This window comes from Eleginops maclovinus, chromosome 19 (assembly GCF_036324505.1).
Source record: "Eleginops maclovinus isolate JMC-PN-2008 ecotype Puerto Natales chromosome 19, JC_Emac_rtc_rv5, whole genome shotgun sequence".
Classification (NCBI taxonomy): domain Eukaryota; kingdom Metazoa; phylum Chordata; class Actinopteri; order Perciformes; family Eleginopidae; genus Eleginops; species Eleginops maclovinus.
In genome coordinates this window covers 16,950,475-16,966,092 of record NC_086367.1, presented here as the reverse complement: position 1 = coordinate 16,966,092, position 15,618 = coordinate 16,950,475, and the positions used below count along the sequence as shown (strand labels likewise).

Below are 15,618 nucleotides of genomic sequence, written 5' to 3'. Positions count from 1 at the left end.
AATATCAGTCCCTAATTTCTGTTCCTCTGTGCTTGAGTGGTGTATCACATGGCACTGTGGGGTTTCCAAAGGTTGCATTTATTCAGGGAAAGGACAGGATGCAACAACATAAGTTAATTCACTGACTTCTAGAAAACTCTTGCATTTGTTTTTTATAGTATTGGAACATGTTCCCAAGTGTCATTTTGGCTGTGGTTGCATTCTGCCTTATCTCATCAAGTGTTATCTAAGTTTGCAGCAAAGAGAGACAATCTCTAGGCTCTAACCTGTGATTTATCCATGTCACAGTCAGTGGTGGAAGTATTCAGATCTTTAGAAGTAAAGATTAAATACTGCTATTAAAAACAGTCTGTTACAAGACAAATAACTGTAATTAAAACTGTGCTTAAGCAAAAGTACAAAAGTATTAGCATATTTATATTTAAACCTCCGAGATGATGAGCTAAAGTTATCCAATAAATGTAGTGGACTAAAAGAGTACAATATTTTCCACTGAAATCTGGATAAGATTACACAAAATGGAAATAAGTAACTGAACATTTAACTGAAGTAGAGTAATCGTGTAAATGAATGTACTAGGTTAAAATCTACCTCTGGTCTCACTGCAGGTGTTCTTTATGCTCCACATCCTCATCATCCTTCGTTTTCCTTTCCTGACCCCTTCACCTTTTAATCCCCCTTCTTATTGTACGTCTCTCAGCGTATCTTATTCTAGCTCTTCCCTTGTTGACAGTGCCAGATATGTGTCTACGCATGGTGGGCCGTCTCCAGACAGGTTATAAATAACCCGCAGAGTTTTTGCTTCATGTCCTGAGAGCTCTACTTTCTTCTCACACTTGAGGAACCATGGGAAAAGAATCTTTCCCTTACGCACATGGCACTCATAATAACAGACACGGTTATACATAAAACCTCTGAGCACATGCACCCCTTTGCAAGCTTTGCACAATCACACAGACACAGTATGCATACACAACCTTGGTGGCTTATGCAATAAGGTTGCAGCACTAAAATAGCAAGGTTATAGGAGCAGGGGTACTGTTTACAATGAAATGTTAACTTGCATTACATAACCTGCACTGTGGGAATGCAGAGAACATTTCTACTGTCATGTAAGTATGGGAAACTTGCTGAAACAACAGAACAGGATGAAAATCGGGGAGGGCAAAAAATAGAAAGAACAAGAAAACAACTACATGAGGGTAAAGAACATAAAATGAGGAGAGGGAGTGGAAAAAAGTGAATAGGATAAGCGTTATTTTTCTCCTCATGACAGATTGAAGAGGGACGGGTTATGTTATGGCTTATGGGTATATGGTGTGAGTTTATGTAGAGGGGCGAGACAGTGAAGGAGCGTTAATGTGGACTATAGTTGGGAGTCGGGAGAATTTAAGGGTTGGCAGGTCAGACTCCGCTGACATACAGGGATCAGCGATGGGATTGTTTCCATTGGAAAGAATTCCAAGAATGAGCTAGAAGAGCTATCAGTGTCTACACTCAGAGGGCTCTGACAACAGTTTTAATACATAGCCAGGCACACGCTCTCACACATACACATTTAAAGATACTGTGTCTCACGGCAACAATGGTGTGCAAGACACACTCCGTTCCCGTATGTCACCGAATACTCTGTGACTCTCACTCATCTTACCATTTACAAAATGAATCTGCAATAGAAAACAGAAACGATTTCCCTAACATTAAATAGAGCGGATAGGCAACAATACAAGTTACAACAACAACAACAACAACAACAACAAACAACATTATTAATAGTTATTTATCAAGTAAGAATGTCTCTTCTGTAACTGTTGAGTTGTATGTGTTTTAAGGACCATCTAAGGACAGGCATTGCAAATTAGCTCAGGCTATAAATGTTGTTGTGTTGCATTGGTTTATGTTACATATCTGTCCCTATTCAAATAAACATTAAATAAATAAATGAATAGACAAGCATTTTGAGTAACATTTTCATTGGCTTTATTGTTGAGAGTCAGATAAGAAGATAGATTCCACTCTCATGCTGGTAAAGTAAATATGAAACTGAAGCCAGTAGCTGCTAAGCTCAGCTTGGCTTAGCGGTTTTTGTCCATTGGCAACATAAGCAAACACTGACACAATTGCCTTTCTGATTCAAATGTTGCTAAATCCTGATTGGCACATGACATTATTCTACATCACCTTTTCCCAAATGAGCCCCAATTACCTCAAACTAAAAATAAAGTCAGTGAAATAACCAAAACCTTTCTAACTTGGCAGTAATGTTGTGTTGATCAGAGCTGATTCTCAAAATGTGTTTTAGGGTAGGCCTATTTGAAGGGAGATATTTTTGGGAGTTGTAACTGATGATGTTACATAGCCTTTAGTACTTTAATCAGGTTAAGAGGGGCAAAGCTAATTTCAATTACCAGTTGCTTTTAGTCTTTAATTGCAAAGGTTCCTAATGAGTGAACACCTTACCTAAGTGACTGAAGGAGAAGAGCTGCTCATTATATCAAAATCCTACAGAAAGATGCTTCAGGGCTTCCTTTCATACCCCCTTAGGACTCTGAAACAAATAACTATTTTTTATTAAAACTATTGCTTTCTCACTTTTCCTTCCAGTGTAATTTGAAAGACGATGCAAGGTTCAGAGGTGTCTTGCTGACGTCACACAAATGCGTAGCTGGATCCAAGTTCAGGCGGTCTCTCCAAAGACTGCGGTTGTCTTCCTTTTTATTTCTTCTTTCCATGATCTCATGACATTTTCCAGGGAGATCAAGGAGCAGTTTTTTAAAAGGGACAAAGGACATTCCTGTTCTAACCTATTCAGAAGGCTCCCATCGGCCCTCTGGGCCAAACACACACACTCTGCTGCTGACCCCCACTATCAGCTGGGTAGGGGTATTAATAACTCTTAATGCTTCATTTTTCCAGGAAGACGGAAGCAGGCTAAAATGTCAGTTCATTGTTCCCCTTCCAGGAAGTAAGAGCACTGCCATAGTCAGGCTGTTGGCCTACCCCAGAAACTTTGATGGACTATTCCCGGTACAAGGTAATCAAACATGACCTATTGGCTCACTAATAATACGGTGCATAGCAGCAAATCACCTGAGAAGTTCCCATTGTGTCAGTGATCAAAAAGTAGTTTATTCCTGTAAATGTCCCAGTTCCCCATTAGAGCTTTTTCTACTCAACCACATTTTATTAGTCTTGTATCATTGTGGTGAGTGTTTATGGGTCGAGCGTGAGGAGTTTCTTCCAGACTTTAATAAGCTGTATTATCCTGGATATTCCTTAGTCCTTAAGTATAAAAAGCCCCTAAACATGGGTAAATCAAACTAACGTTCTACATAATGCAAATTGAAAATCATTTTACAAAAAAGGGACGTTTCAAGAACTAAGAATTAATAGCCGTTTAGTGCTCAGGAATTACCTTTGGCTTTAACTGGGAGTCCGATTGTGTGCATGCTTTTGTACTAGTTGAAGACAGGAAATAGCATGGTTCCTGTTCTTGCTTCTACATATAGGCATTTGATATATGTATCTGTGCTGGTTGAGAGAGAGAGAGAGAGATTATGTACGAGAGAGATGCCGAGCAGGAAGTAACACTGCTCTTCTGAAACCCCTGCATAGGAAAAATAGAGGGGGGTTTCACAAAGGAAAATGAAAGTAAACAGAAGTGTCTTGGAAACAACACTAAAATCGCTGAAGGATTACCCATGTAAACTACATCTAGTATAATGAAAATGGCAGTTACTCTTAAGTCAATTATTCTCACAGCAGAGTCACACATTTGGATAGCAAATTCAAATGTTTATTTACAGCCTCTGTAATCATCACAGAGAAAAGTGGTCTAAATACAAAAAAAACAAGAGAAAGATGGCGGCTAATCTCCCTGAGCTTTACAAAAACAATGTGGGAACTGTAGGTGACAGGAGAAAGAGATTTTCTGTACACAGCCCTAATGCCACTCAATGAGATTTTACAAAAACAGACATCTCAGTCATGCTTCTACAACAGGTTTACATATTGTGTACACAAGTGAAATATTTTCTACAACTTACAAGACATCTTTGACAAACAATAAGTGGTGATTTAAAGAGTGAACAAAAGAACACCAACTTCTGAAATTGACAAAGAAAACAAATTACTACCAGAGAACATATACGATTTCCCATCAACAGCTTATGGCAAACATCAGGATTAGTTATTGTGAACTAAGGAATTTAATACTGTCAGATATAGCCTTACTTATTTGTGAACTCTGTCCTACAATGTGAAGTCTCCATGACCTGAACTTCATGATGTCAGAAAGAAAAAGGAAGACTAGCAGAGACTTTCCGTTCAGGTCTGTACAGCTCAAAGTGATTCTCAGTCTGTGCCTTTCTAAAAAGTAAGCCAAACCCATAGTAAAAACAAGATCAGCGCACTACAAAGCCTCTGGTTGGGCTCATTGGAAACAAGTATTTACACATCCTTCATTGGGTCTGTACATTGCGTCATCAATTGTTTTCTCAAAAATAACATGCTCTCCTTACTCAGCTTTAACCTTTTGAACAGTAAACCTGCTTGCCCCAGATTCTGTTCTTAATGTAATATTTTGCTTTGTCATACGCCCAAAAGGGCCAATGTGATAACGAGAGCATCATTGCGTGACTGTACCCTTACTGCACAACAAGTTTTTGTACAATGAATGCGTCGCATAAGCATAGCAGGTCATGCTGGTTTTATTTTCTTCCACTTTCTGCCCACTTCTCTAAAATGATTTCATGTTGCCTTTTCATTGTGAATGCAAGACTTTTTTTTTTTTTTTAGAGGGGGGGGGGGGGGGGGCGGGGATGGGATTCCGGTAACATTTTACACAAAACACCCACTTCTCAAAAAAACAGACAAATCACAAAACTTTTCAGAAACAGATCTATGGACAAGCAGTGGCAATCACAGTAACTAACATCCATCCAGAAACTAGAAACATAGGTATGGATATTGGTACTGTAGACAATTATCTCCATGGGGACCACAATAAATCTGTGTGCCAGTATGAAATCTCTGGGGTCATGACGCCAGCCATTTTGGAGTAAAGTACAGAGCAGTTATAGCCCCTTGCAGTGTAAGAGCTGTCCATGGAGCACCGAGCTGCCATTGTCCAACAGGACATCTGTACTGGGCTGAAATGCACATGATGTTGGGCATGGTCTGGTTGTGCATGCCAGTCCTTTTCAACTGTGGTTTTGTGGGTTTGAAGTCCAGGAGGATAAGTTATTGTGTGACAGAGTGTGTCGCCTGTGCGTATTGCTTGTCTTGTGGGATTGATGGCTTTGGTGTCAAGGGCAACGAGATGGCATCGCAACACTGAATCTGTGTCTGCCAGCTTGGTGGGAGTGCTGAGGTGCAGTGTAACCAGGAAAAGACAGTCTATCGGAAAGAAAGAGGAAATGGGGGAGTATGGGTGCTGCAACACAGCCTCTAGTGCTGAGAATTCTGTGTTGGCTGTCCGTTTTGGATGTTGCCATTATTCTGCGCCTCCTCTTCTTCTTCCTCTTCTTCTTCACTGACCAGAAACTCCTCTGGAGGCCAGCGAAGCTCCCCGCTTTCGACTTCACCCTCCGTCGGTTCAACCACAATGGAAGGCAGACGATCTTTGAGTTTACAGCAGCGCTCAAAGTCTGAGGGGTCTGGGAAGATCTGTAAAGCAAAGAAAAAGGGAAAAGTACTCATTACTAATCTTTCATTAACCTCAGTCGTTAATACAGACTGTATTCTGAACAGCAGAGGATGTTGTAGACTGTATTCTGAACAGCAGAGGATGTTGTTGCAATCCAGGTGAGTAAGCCTTTGCCATTTGTAAGGCAAGAAAAGATTTGAGAGCATATTTCTGATCAGTGCTAACCAGAACTTAATCTTGAACCTTGAAGAAGTGTTGCAGGCACCACTACGAGGCTAAACAACTGTGAAGGAAGTGATGGGAAGACTAAACATCTGTGAAGGGAAGTGGTTGCTTAAAAATCCCAGTGGCATACCTGCTGTTGCCCAGCCCTCATTTTTCTAAAAGCCAAGCTTTCCACATACAGTGGGGCAAAAAAGTATTTAGTCAGCCACCAATTGTGCAAGTTCTCCCATTTAAAAAGATGAGAGAGGCCTGTAATTTTCATCATAGGTATACCTCAACTATGAGAGACAGAATGAGAAAAAAAATCCAGAAAATCACATTGTAGGATTTTTAATGAATTTATTTTCAAATGATTGAGGAAAATAAGTATTTGGTCAATAACAAAAGTTCATCTCAATACTTTGTTATAGACCCTTTGTTGGCAATGACAGAGGTCAAAGGTTTTCTGTAAGTCTTCACAAGGTTTTCACACACTGTTGCTGGTATTTTGGCCCATTCCTCCATGCAGATCTCCTCTAAAGCAGTGATGTTTTGGGGCTGTCGCTGGGCAACACGGACTTTCAACTCCCTCCAAAGATTTTCTATGGGGTTGAGATCTGGAGACTGGCTAGGCCACTCCAGGACCTTGAAATGCTTCTTACGAAGCCACTCCTTCGTTGCCCTGGCGGTGTGTTTGGGATCATTGTCATGCTGAAAGACCCAGCCACGCTTCATCTTCAGTGCCCTTGCTGATGGAAGGAGGTTTTCACTCAAAATCTCACGATACATGGCCCCATTCATTTTTTCCTTTACACGGATCAGTCGTCCTGGTCCCTTTGCAGAGAAACAGCCCCAAAGCATGATGTTTCCACCCCCATGCTTCACAGTAGGTATGGTGTTCTTTGGATGCAACTCTGCATTCTTTCTCCTCCAAACACCACGAGTTGAGTTTTTACCAAAAAGTTCTATTTTGGTTTCATCTGACCATATGACATTCTCCCAATCCTCTTCTGGATCATCCAAATGCCCTCTAGCAAACTTCAGAAGGGCCTGGACATGTACTGGCTTAAGCAGGGGGACACGTCTGGAACTGCAGGATTTAAGTCCCTGGCGGCGTAGTGTGTTACTGATGGTAGCCTCTGTTACTTTGGTCCCAGCTCTCTGCAGGTCATTCACTAGGTCCCCCCGTGTGGTTCTGGGATTTTTGCTCACCGTTCTTGTGATCATTTTGACCCCACGGGGTGAGATCTTGCGTGGAGCCCCAGATCGAGGGAGATTAGCTGTGGTCTTGTATGTCTTCCATTTTCTAATAATTGCTCCCACAGTTGATTTCTTCACACCAAGCTGCTTACCTATTGCAGATTCAGTTTTCCCAGCCTGGTGCAGGTCTACAATTTAGTCTCTGGTCTCCTTTGACAGCTCTTTGGTCTTGGCCATAGTGGAGTTTGGAGTATGACTCTTTGAGGTTGTGGACAGGTGTCTTTTATACTGATAACGAGTTCAAAACTGTGCCATTACTACAGGTAACGAGTGGAGGACAGAGGAGCCTCTTAAAGAAGAAGTTACAGGTCTGTGAGAGCCAGAAATCTTGCTTGTTTGTAGGTGACCCAATACTTATTTTACAGAGGAATTTACCAATTAATTCATTAAAAATCCTACAATGTGATTTCCTGGATTTTTTTTTTCTCATTCTGTCTCTCATAGTTGAGGTATACCTATGATGAAAATGACAGGCCTCTCTCATCTTTTTAAATGGGAGAACTTGCACAATTGGTGGCTGACTAAATACTTTTTTGCCCCACTGTAGGTGCTCACCCAAAAACAAATTGCAACAGAACTTATTACATGGGTGGCTGTGTATGGGTAAATGAGGCATGTCTAGTAAGACTTACAGGAAATGCTGCATCATGTTAAATCTAAATGCTTTGAAAAGGCACCCTGCCAGCTCATAGCTGCTTACAAACTTCAAATCCAGTACCACGTCACCCAATGCTCGGAAGATTATAAGAACAAAACCAGGTCATTTCAAAAACAGTAAAAACACGTAAAAGGTGAAAGGTTTACTGGGACAGGATTTGTTTATAACTAATAAAAAAAGAAGTCAGCATTTAGTGCTTAATATTTAATATTACTGTAGAGATGGAAAAAAGGTTAAGGAAAGAACAAAAATGACTGTGTTCTCTGCAAATCCAGTATGATACGTCTGCTTATAAACATCTCTCTCAAATGTTTGGATCCAAACTGAAGGGCATGAGAGAAATTTGGACAAGAGAGATTACATACATTCCCTGTACTGGCAAGATTGGACATCAAACTCAGACTTTCTGTTCTCAGGAACCGGAGAGCTGGCCCAGGGGGAAAAGCTTGCCACTCCTGGTCCAAGAACAGCATTTTTTGCTGTTGTTTGGATAAAGTGGATGAATATTTTTAGACCTGCATATTTCACTCTAAGACATTGGGGGGGGGGGGGGGGGGGGGGGGGGAGAGGTGCAGCAATGTCACTGTCTGGGCAGAGAGCCGAGTGGAAAGAAAGCATTAGAAGAGGCAGGAGAGAGACTGTGACAGAGGGGAAGAGATAGAGGGGATCCAGCTGTGTCCAAGTCTTCATGAATTCCATAGGAGACAGATGAGTAGAGAGAAAAAAAGACAAAACAAATCTATAAATATCCCTTGTGAACGTTAGAGTGTGTTATAGAAGTATGCATGTGATTTTTCAGCAGGTTTAACATTTTCCAAAAGCGACTTCTTATACAACCACGCCAAGAGGTGTGAGTATAAGCGTGTGCGTTTAAATTTAATGCCCGAGTGTATCTCCATATTCTCGCCTGCATCACCAATCCTCACTGTGCGTCAGCACCAAGGGGAATTAGTAGAATGACCTTGCCGTTGGAATCATAGCTAACTCATGTCATAAAGCGTTTCCCTTGTAGTGGCAGGAAGCAGCCACACATCGACAGCAAGGCACAATAAAAGTTATATTTGGATCTTCTGTGAGGGTGCGTTGGGGCCAACCTGATGTCTGAATCCTGACATTGCCTTTTGAGATGATAATTCAGTAACCATTTCCTCATCTTTCTTCACTAGTAGATCAGTCATTTCAATACCTTTTTCTGGAAGCAGCTGGAATTTAATTATCACACAAATTGTGTCAAAGCCCCCGGGACTCGTTAAGGAGGAAGTGACTGGTGGCAACATCACTTCTTCTCTAAGGAGTGAGTGGGACCTTGGGCAAATGGCCGAGGTGAATAGGGATGGAAAGAGTAAGGAAGCAGCAGCCTCCTTTTCTCCCCCTCATCCGCTCCTCATCCTCTCAGACAGACTCACAGCTGGGGTGTGAACAGGAGAGGAAGCCAGGCTCTTCCTCTGGGTCAGTCTATTTCCTTTCAAAGTCAACATCTACATGTAATACTGCAGGCCATTAACAGGCCACTGTATTAGGTTTATGAATGCATACCTTTCATACAAATAATTACATCAATTTGTATGAGATTATTTATTTTTAAAACAGGAAATGACTTTTTATGCCTGTGAAATGAAAACCTCAACTGGTGGAATTTTTGAAGAATATTTTGGTACCCATGGAGTTACATGACCAATGGTAACTCTGAACCCATAGCCAAGATGCAGCTTCATTAACCTGCCTTTCAAACATAATAGGTGGCTTTTAGTCATAAAACCATTATTTTAAAAGTTGATACATTATAAGTCTCTTTAATCCTTTTAAACACTGGGGACAAGTGAGACACAAAAATAAGCAAGCAGCTGTGTGTTTAAGTGCTTTAGTATCCAAGATGGTCCTGTTGAGCTGACAGTAAAACAAAGCCGCTGGCAACACCTTGTCAAGACCACCTGATGGCCGCTTTCTCTCATCTCTCTCAATCTGCAGGGTTTATTCCTGTGACTTCAGTAAAATCACACACTAATGCTTACACTTCTGTTATGTTAAAAGTTGGGACAAACCTCCAATGTCTCCAACATATTAGATGATGAAAAATAGGGGCTATACATTTTTGTTTAGCATTATATTCATCATTACTTTTTTCTGGTTATGGGGTTGGCGTGCAAGTGGCATTTCAGTGTGCATGTCCTACCTGAAAGGTGAGTCTGTCCTTGCTGGGGCTGAGCCTCATGTCCTCCATGGGGGTGCTGTTGATCATCACCTCAGTCATATCTTGGCCGGGCACAAACACTGGGCTGCAGGGTTAAAAGAAAAAAGAAGTTTGATTAGATTCTGTGAAATAGGCCTGAAGATCCATACGAGAAGAGAAAGCATGCCATCCAAAGAGGGAATGTATAGGACGCATTTCACTTATAGATTTTCTCCCTCCTTTGATTCATACTAAATAGGGGACAGGTTACACTGAAGAAGACATACTAAAAGTCCTTAAAATCAATAATTGAAAGGGGTAAAAAAACAACACAATAACCCCTTCTACTGTTGCATACACACAAGTCATGGTTCAACCTACATAATTTCATTTACTGTTCTTCACACATTGACCACAGCAATCCAAACCAAATATGAAGGGTGTGCTGTAATGTGGAATGCAAAGAAGCACAGAACACAATATGGCTTGCATAAAGTGGCCATTTAGTTAATGCAGGCTGATGTGCTCTTGCAGTTGCAACCAGAAAACAGTCATTGTGAGAGTGTGCTGGGGGCGTGTTGTGGTATTTGGCTGAGGTGGAACTTGATGCACTCAATTCCAGCAAAGCGTGGCCAAACTTTCCATTTTGGAAAATCACAAAAGGGTTGTTTATTCATGTTCAGTGCATTCATTATCCAGTGTTGTAGACAATATATTCAACAAAATAATGTCTTGAAGTGGGGCCTGGGACTGACAGATGCCGTCTTGAGACAAGATGCTGAGCGGCTTTCTCACGCTCTCTATTTAAAGCCCGGTGCCTTGTGGTCAGTGGCCACAGGACTGTGGTGTATGTGGTCAGTGGCTATATGGAACAAAGAAAAACATGACAACAGGCTAACATGATCGGGTTGAATGGAATTGGGTCTTTTTTTTTTTAGGGAAGAGTTGTGTGGGCTTTGCTTGACCTACTATCCATCATACATATAAATGGTTATTTTTGGACCATGCCATGGTGAAAATTATACCGTAGTGATGATTAAAAAATGGTTTTAAAATAAGGACCAATTATGTAAACATGTGTTCAGAAGAACGTATTTTACCATTCACCAGCTTTATTCATATCAAAACAGTGTGACTCATACACAACTCACACTCAGAATAATGTTCTTGCAGAAATCTATAAATGTCCATGTTTACTGGAACATGAATTATCTTACATTTAAAAAAGAGGTTTATCATACACAAAAACTGCACATGGAACTGTGGTGGACAAATAATATCTTTATGAGGTTTCATTTTATTGAAAAGTAGGACTATGCTACCGATAATGCTCTTTGGTATGACTTAAAGTTTATAGAAGCACATTTAGGAATACTACATAGATATTGCTTTGCACTTGGAAATTTACTGACCAAATATTTTCCTCCCTTTTTGCAAAATTACATGAATTTCTTGGAAGCTACAAGTATGATTTAGTAAAAGTTCTGACTTGTAAGTCAAGGAAAAAAAGATCTGCGGAAATGAAGGCTCCACTCATTGATTTCTGATCAAGCCTGTCGAGTTTACGATTTTAGATTGAGCATCTACAACTTCTTCAAGCACTGTCAATCACATTAACGATGGAAAACAGTCTTCAAAGAGAAGTCAATACAAGAGAACATTTAAAACACATTTATCCTGAGGAGCATGGATTGTCATCTGACACGAGTCACTCACAGCCACAGATCATTAACCCCTAAAGCAATAGCATCTATCAATCAGTTTTTCCATCCCTACATTTACACATCCCTCATCTCTCTCATGAGGAAACACTGACACAGCCGGTTGTAAGGCAGCTCTAGAAGTGACAACATATAAAGGCTGCTGGTTGAATCTCTATAAAGTTACATTTAATGCACCAGTTAGAGGACATGGCTTACTTGACCCAAACAATAGACGGATGTCCAAAAATAAAAAGGAGGGGGCGTGAAGGAACGCAAGGTTAAACATGGAAATAATAATGTCAGCTGGGGCCGCTCTTAAACTTATTTCATCTTTGAGTGGGATACAGAGAGGGTGAGGCAGGCACGCAAAAAGCAACGGAGGTGGGGACGGAGGGATGAACAGTGACAGTGAAGACCTGAGGAGAAGAGGAACGCGAGGGAAGGGAAAGAAAGATAAACACTCAGGCCTTGCCAGTCATATTTCTGTTCGGGGATCGTATAAACATCCTGCTCGGCTAAGAATAACAGAACATTGGCCTAATAAAACATAAAGGGGCACAATGAGGAGGAAGTGGGGGTGCACAAGTAACAAGTTAACCTGGGAGGAAACAAACATACACAGTCACATCTGTTACTGCTGTAAGTGTCACGCAGGGCTGATGAGTGCATCCCTCACACAGAGATGAATACTTGATTCCTAAAGGAGTGTTTTACAAGTAACCTGTACATGTTTGATGTAATATCAGCATGGACCACAGCTAGTTAAAAGTAAGCTCAATAGCATACATCAGCACTAGCATGTTTCTAATGGCCTTTATTGATCAATGTGTTGGGCTGGTGATGACAGTAGCGCTCCGTAACTCCTGACCCACATACGATAATGCACACCCTAATGCCAGATCCAGCCCCAGCACAAATAGACTCCATGTAAGAAGTTTAGTCATGTACAGACAGCGTCTCCAAAGCATTACTAGAGTTCAAGGCTAAAACTGTTTGTTGATTATAAATATATCAGCATTTTTCTTTGTTTATGTAGAAATATATAAAATATTTGGCCATTTTTTGAGTCTTTCTAAGAAATAAATGTTATCTTAAGTTGATAAATCGAGCAAACAAGCAATACAATTGCATACTTTCCCATGAGTAAGTGTAATGGGCTTACATTAATGTGGTTCTAGAGTTTTCTCATGCAATATTTTTCAAAGCTACAATTCAATGAAAGATGACCTGTGGTATCCGTTTCATGGTTTTCTTAAGTATCACTTCGTGCTGACACAGAATAGTATAAATGCCTAATAAAAGTGCTAATCAGATTTTTAACCCTGTGGATTTCAACCACTGGAAGACAAAAGCCCTGACCCATTGACCAGTGGAGAAGAAGCCATGTTTTGTTTAGCAGCCATTTCCATGTCTACTTTTAAAACAACTACCTCACCTCATCTCATTATGTAGTGAACAGTAGCACTCGCTTCATGTTGCAGCCATTCAAACACCAGCAGTCACATTTTAACAGAGGTAGTTTTTAAAGTCTGTACGGCCATCTGCCACTCTGGCTTTACACCTTTATCTAGGACGGTCTAAAAACCGTTCTTTAAGATGCTCAGAGACTCAGTCATTACCTAAGCATGGCCCCAGGTTCATCCACCCGTCTCAAGGCTATAAAAAGCCCAAGGCCGTGCTAGCTGCTGTCTGGAAAGAAGTGGCGATGACAAGAGCCAAGTGGTCTCTCCGCAACAATCTCACTTCACAACAGGGGAATATGCATAATGCGTTATCAACATTGTTTCCCCTCTGCCACCCCACAGATCCTACTACAGCTATCATAAATCTCAGGCTGTCAGACACAGGGCAAAGCTGCTGACGTGCCATGCCGGCGCTGAGCTCTCCCCCAGCAGGGTCACACAGCTGCGCAGGTATGTGGGTGGTTCTGGGGACTGAGTAAGACCCCCAGGAGTGCGATGGAATGAATGGGTTGTATCCAGATACCTCTGAGTTGAGTCTGCCGCTGAAATGAAATCATGGATCAGCTACTGTGCCAGTGTCTTGTGGTAATCTTAGTGATGGGTGTGAGAATGAAAGTGTTATTGACCTTATATGTCTAGCAACTTGCACTACCATGCATACGAAAGTGCCAAGTGAGATAAGCTCCAGCCATTGTTGTGAGGAAAATGTCTTCCTGTTCAGACAAATGGAAAACCACAGGTTAACTCACAGCATCCAAATCTAATCACGGGCAAAGTTTTTTAGATACACCTTTGAAAAATAAAAGTAAAAGCCTGCTTTTATATATTTTCTCATAAAAGTAAAAGACAAGAGAAACATAGATCTACTGTTAGTAGGCACACACAAGAGAGCACAGTGTGGTTACATTAAAGAGGTTGAGTCTAAACTTCCTGGTAGAGACAGCCAGAAGCCTGCTGAGGTTTGAACAGTGTTCGAAAAACAATGTTTCAAAGCAACTTGCATATCCTCTCTACAGACAGGAAAACAATCGGCAGACATGAGAACAGAAAGGCTTGAAATCCACTCTCCATTTCAAAAAGTATGTCAACAAGTATGGGTACTGAAAGCCACAAGGAAATGTAAAAACTTTCACTGATAATAGATAAGAGCAGAGTGCATCTCTTCTCAAATTGCAACTGCAGTATTAAACACCACATAATGAATTCAGGGTCTTACTGTATTTCAAATGTTTGGGGATACAGCAAAGTAACCCTGTGTGAAAAAAACGAACAAGTATTTAAATGCATTTCATCCCTGAACAATTGCTGACAGACCGTGTGACCACTGTGACCTTTGAGAATTGGCACATCACATGCAGCCAATTTATCAAGCTGGAATCTGACAATCGCTTGCTTTAAATTTGAGACGTAGAATACAATATCCAATCCGTGTGACATGACATTTCCAACTCCAGGGGCAACACCCGACATAAAGTCTTAAAAGGAAACAAGAGTGGGTGTAACAAAGGTGTCTGATTCTGAGGGAAATCACCAAGCAAAACAAACCACAACTACTTCATTGTTCTTACCCGTCAGGAGATCAGCCAACCAAATGCAGTGTTCGATACTTGATGTCTATCAAGCACAAGGCAAGCAAACCTCAGCTGCTAACAAGTGTTCAGGTAAAACTGGAAAAGATGCAAGTACTCACCAGTATATATGCGGGGAAAATACAGACATGAATTCACACCTGCTGCCAATTCTGCAGATTGGGGAATTTATTGACAGCTGGGGTTTACTTTTTTGCTTTCTTTCCTCTCTCCAAGGCAGCCCGTTCACGTAAACCGAAAGTAACTGTGCGGAAAAAAGTCTGGGAAACAAAACGCAGCTCTATAATTTGGTGCGTCTGATCATCACCTCAGCTGTGTTGAGTATTTATGCAGGAGGCGTGTGCTTGTTCAGCCGGAGACACACCTCCTCTCTGCACGGGCCAAAAAACCTCAATGGCAGCGCATTACCAGCAGGAGCCAATCAGAGCACATGTGACTCGAACCCCTCCGCCCCTCGAGCCCTGATGACGGCAGCAGCCACTGAACCTTCTCATTGGGAATGGGCAAGAAGATACTGCATGATGCTATTGATTTGTAGTCTCCAAGGCAACAAAATGACAGTCTTACCCTCTCTTGAATGACAAAAAAAACACCACACTTTTCATTTCATTCGCTTGTTAGGTAACGCGTGACATTTATCCAAATGAGGAAGGATAGAGCTCCACTGCCTGGGTTCATTCACAAATATATTCCAAGGGCAAGTTAATGTCTGCAGCAGGCAGTGGATTGTTCTCCTGCCGAGTTTTGCCTTTTAATTTACATTATAAACAAAGCATGCAGAGGAGTCTACACATGCTGGCTGTTTTGTGAATTGAATCAATGATGTCCTTAAAGTATAATAAGCCGGATTTTCCAACACCTGACCTTGTTTACATTATAGTCAGGATCTTTAGCACATAGTTGACCTTCACATCTTAAAAAAAG

The 15,618-nt window shown here is 41.2% G+C and overlaps 1 protein-coding gene across 2 annotated transcripts; it reads right to left on the bottom strand.

Annotated features, from left to right (window-relative positions):
- Positions 1-3,774: 3,774 nt before the first annotated feature.
- lbh (LBH regulator of WNT signaling pathway) lies at positions 3,775-15,032 on the bottom strand. 2 transcript variants are annotated; one of them, XM_063908961.1, is made up of 3 exons: positions 14,796-15,032; positions 9,943-10,045; positions 3,775-5,667 (listed from the first exon to the last, which is right to left on the bottom strand). In XM_063908961.1, the coding sequence occupies exons 1-3, from the start codon at positions 14,822-14,824 to the stop codon at positions 5,449-5,451; spliced, it is 351 nt and encodes a 116-aa protein (XP_063765031.1). In that variant the 5' UTR covers positions 14,825-15,032; the 3' UTR covers positions 3,775-5,448. The 2 variants fall into 2 exon arrangements, with proteins under 2 accessions (XP_063765031.1, XP_063765032.1); XM_063908962.1 differs by having other exon boundaries at positions 14,674-15,012.
- Positions 15,033-15,618: the final 586 nt, after the last annotated feature.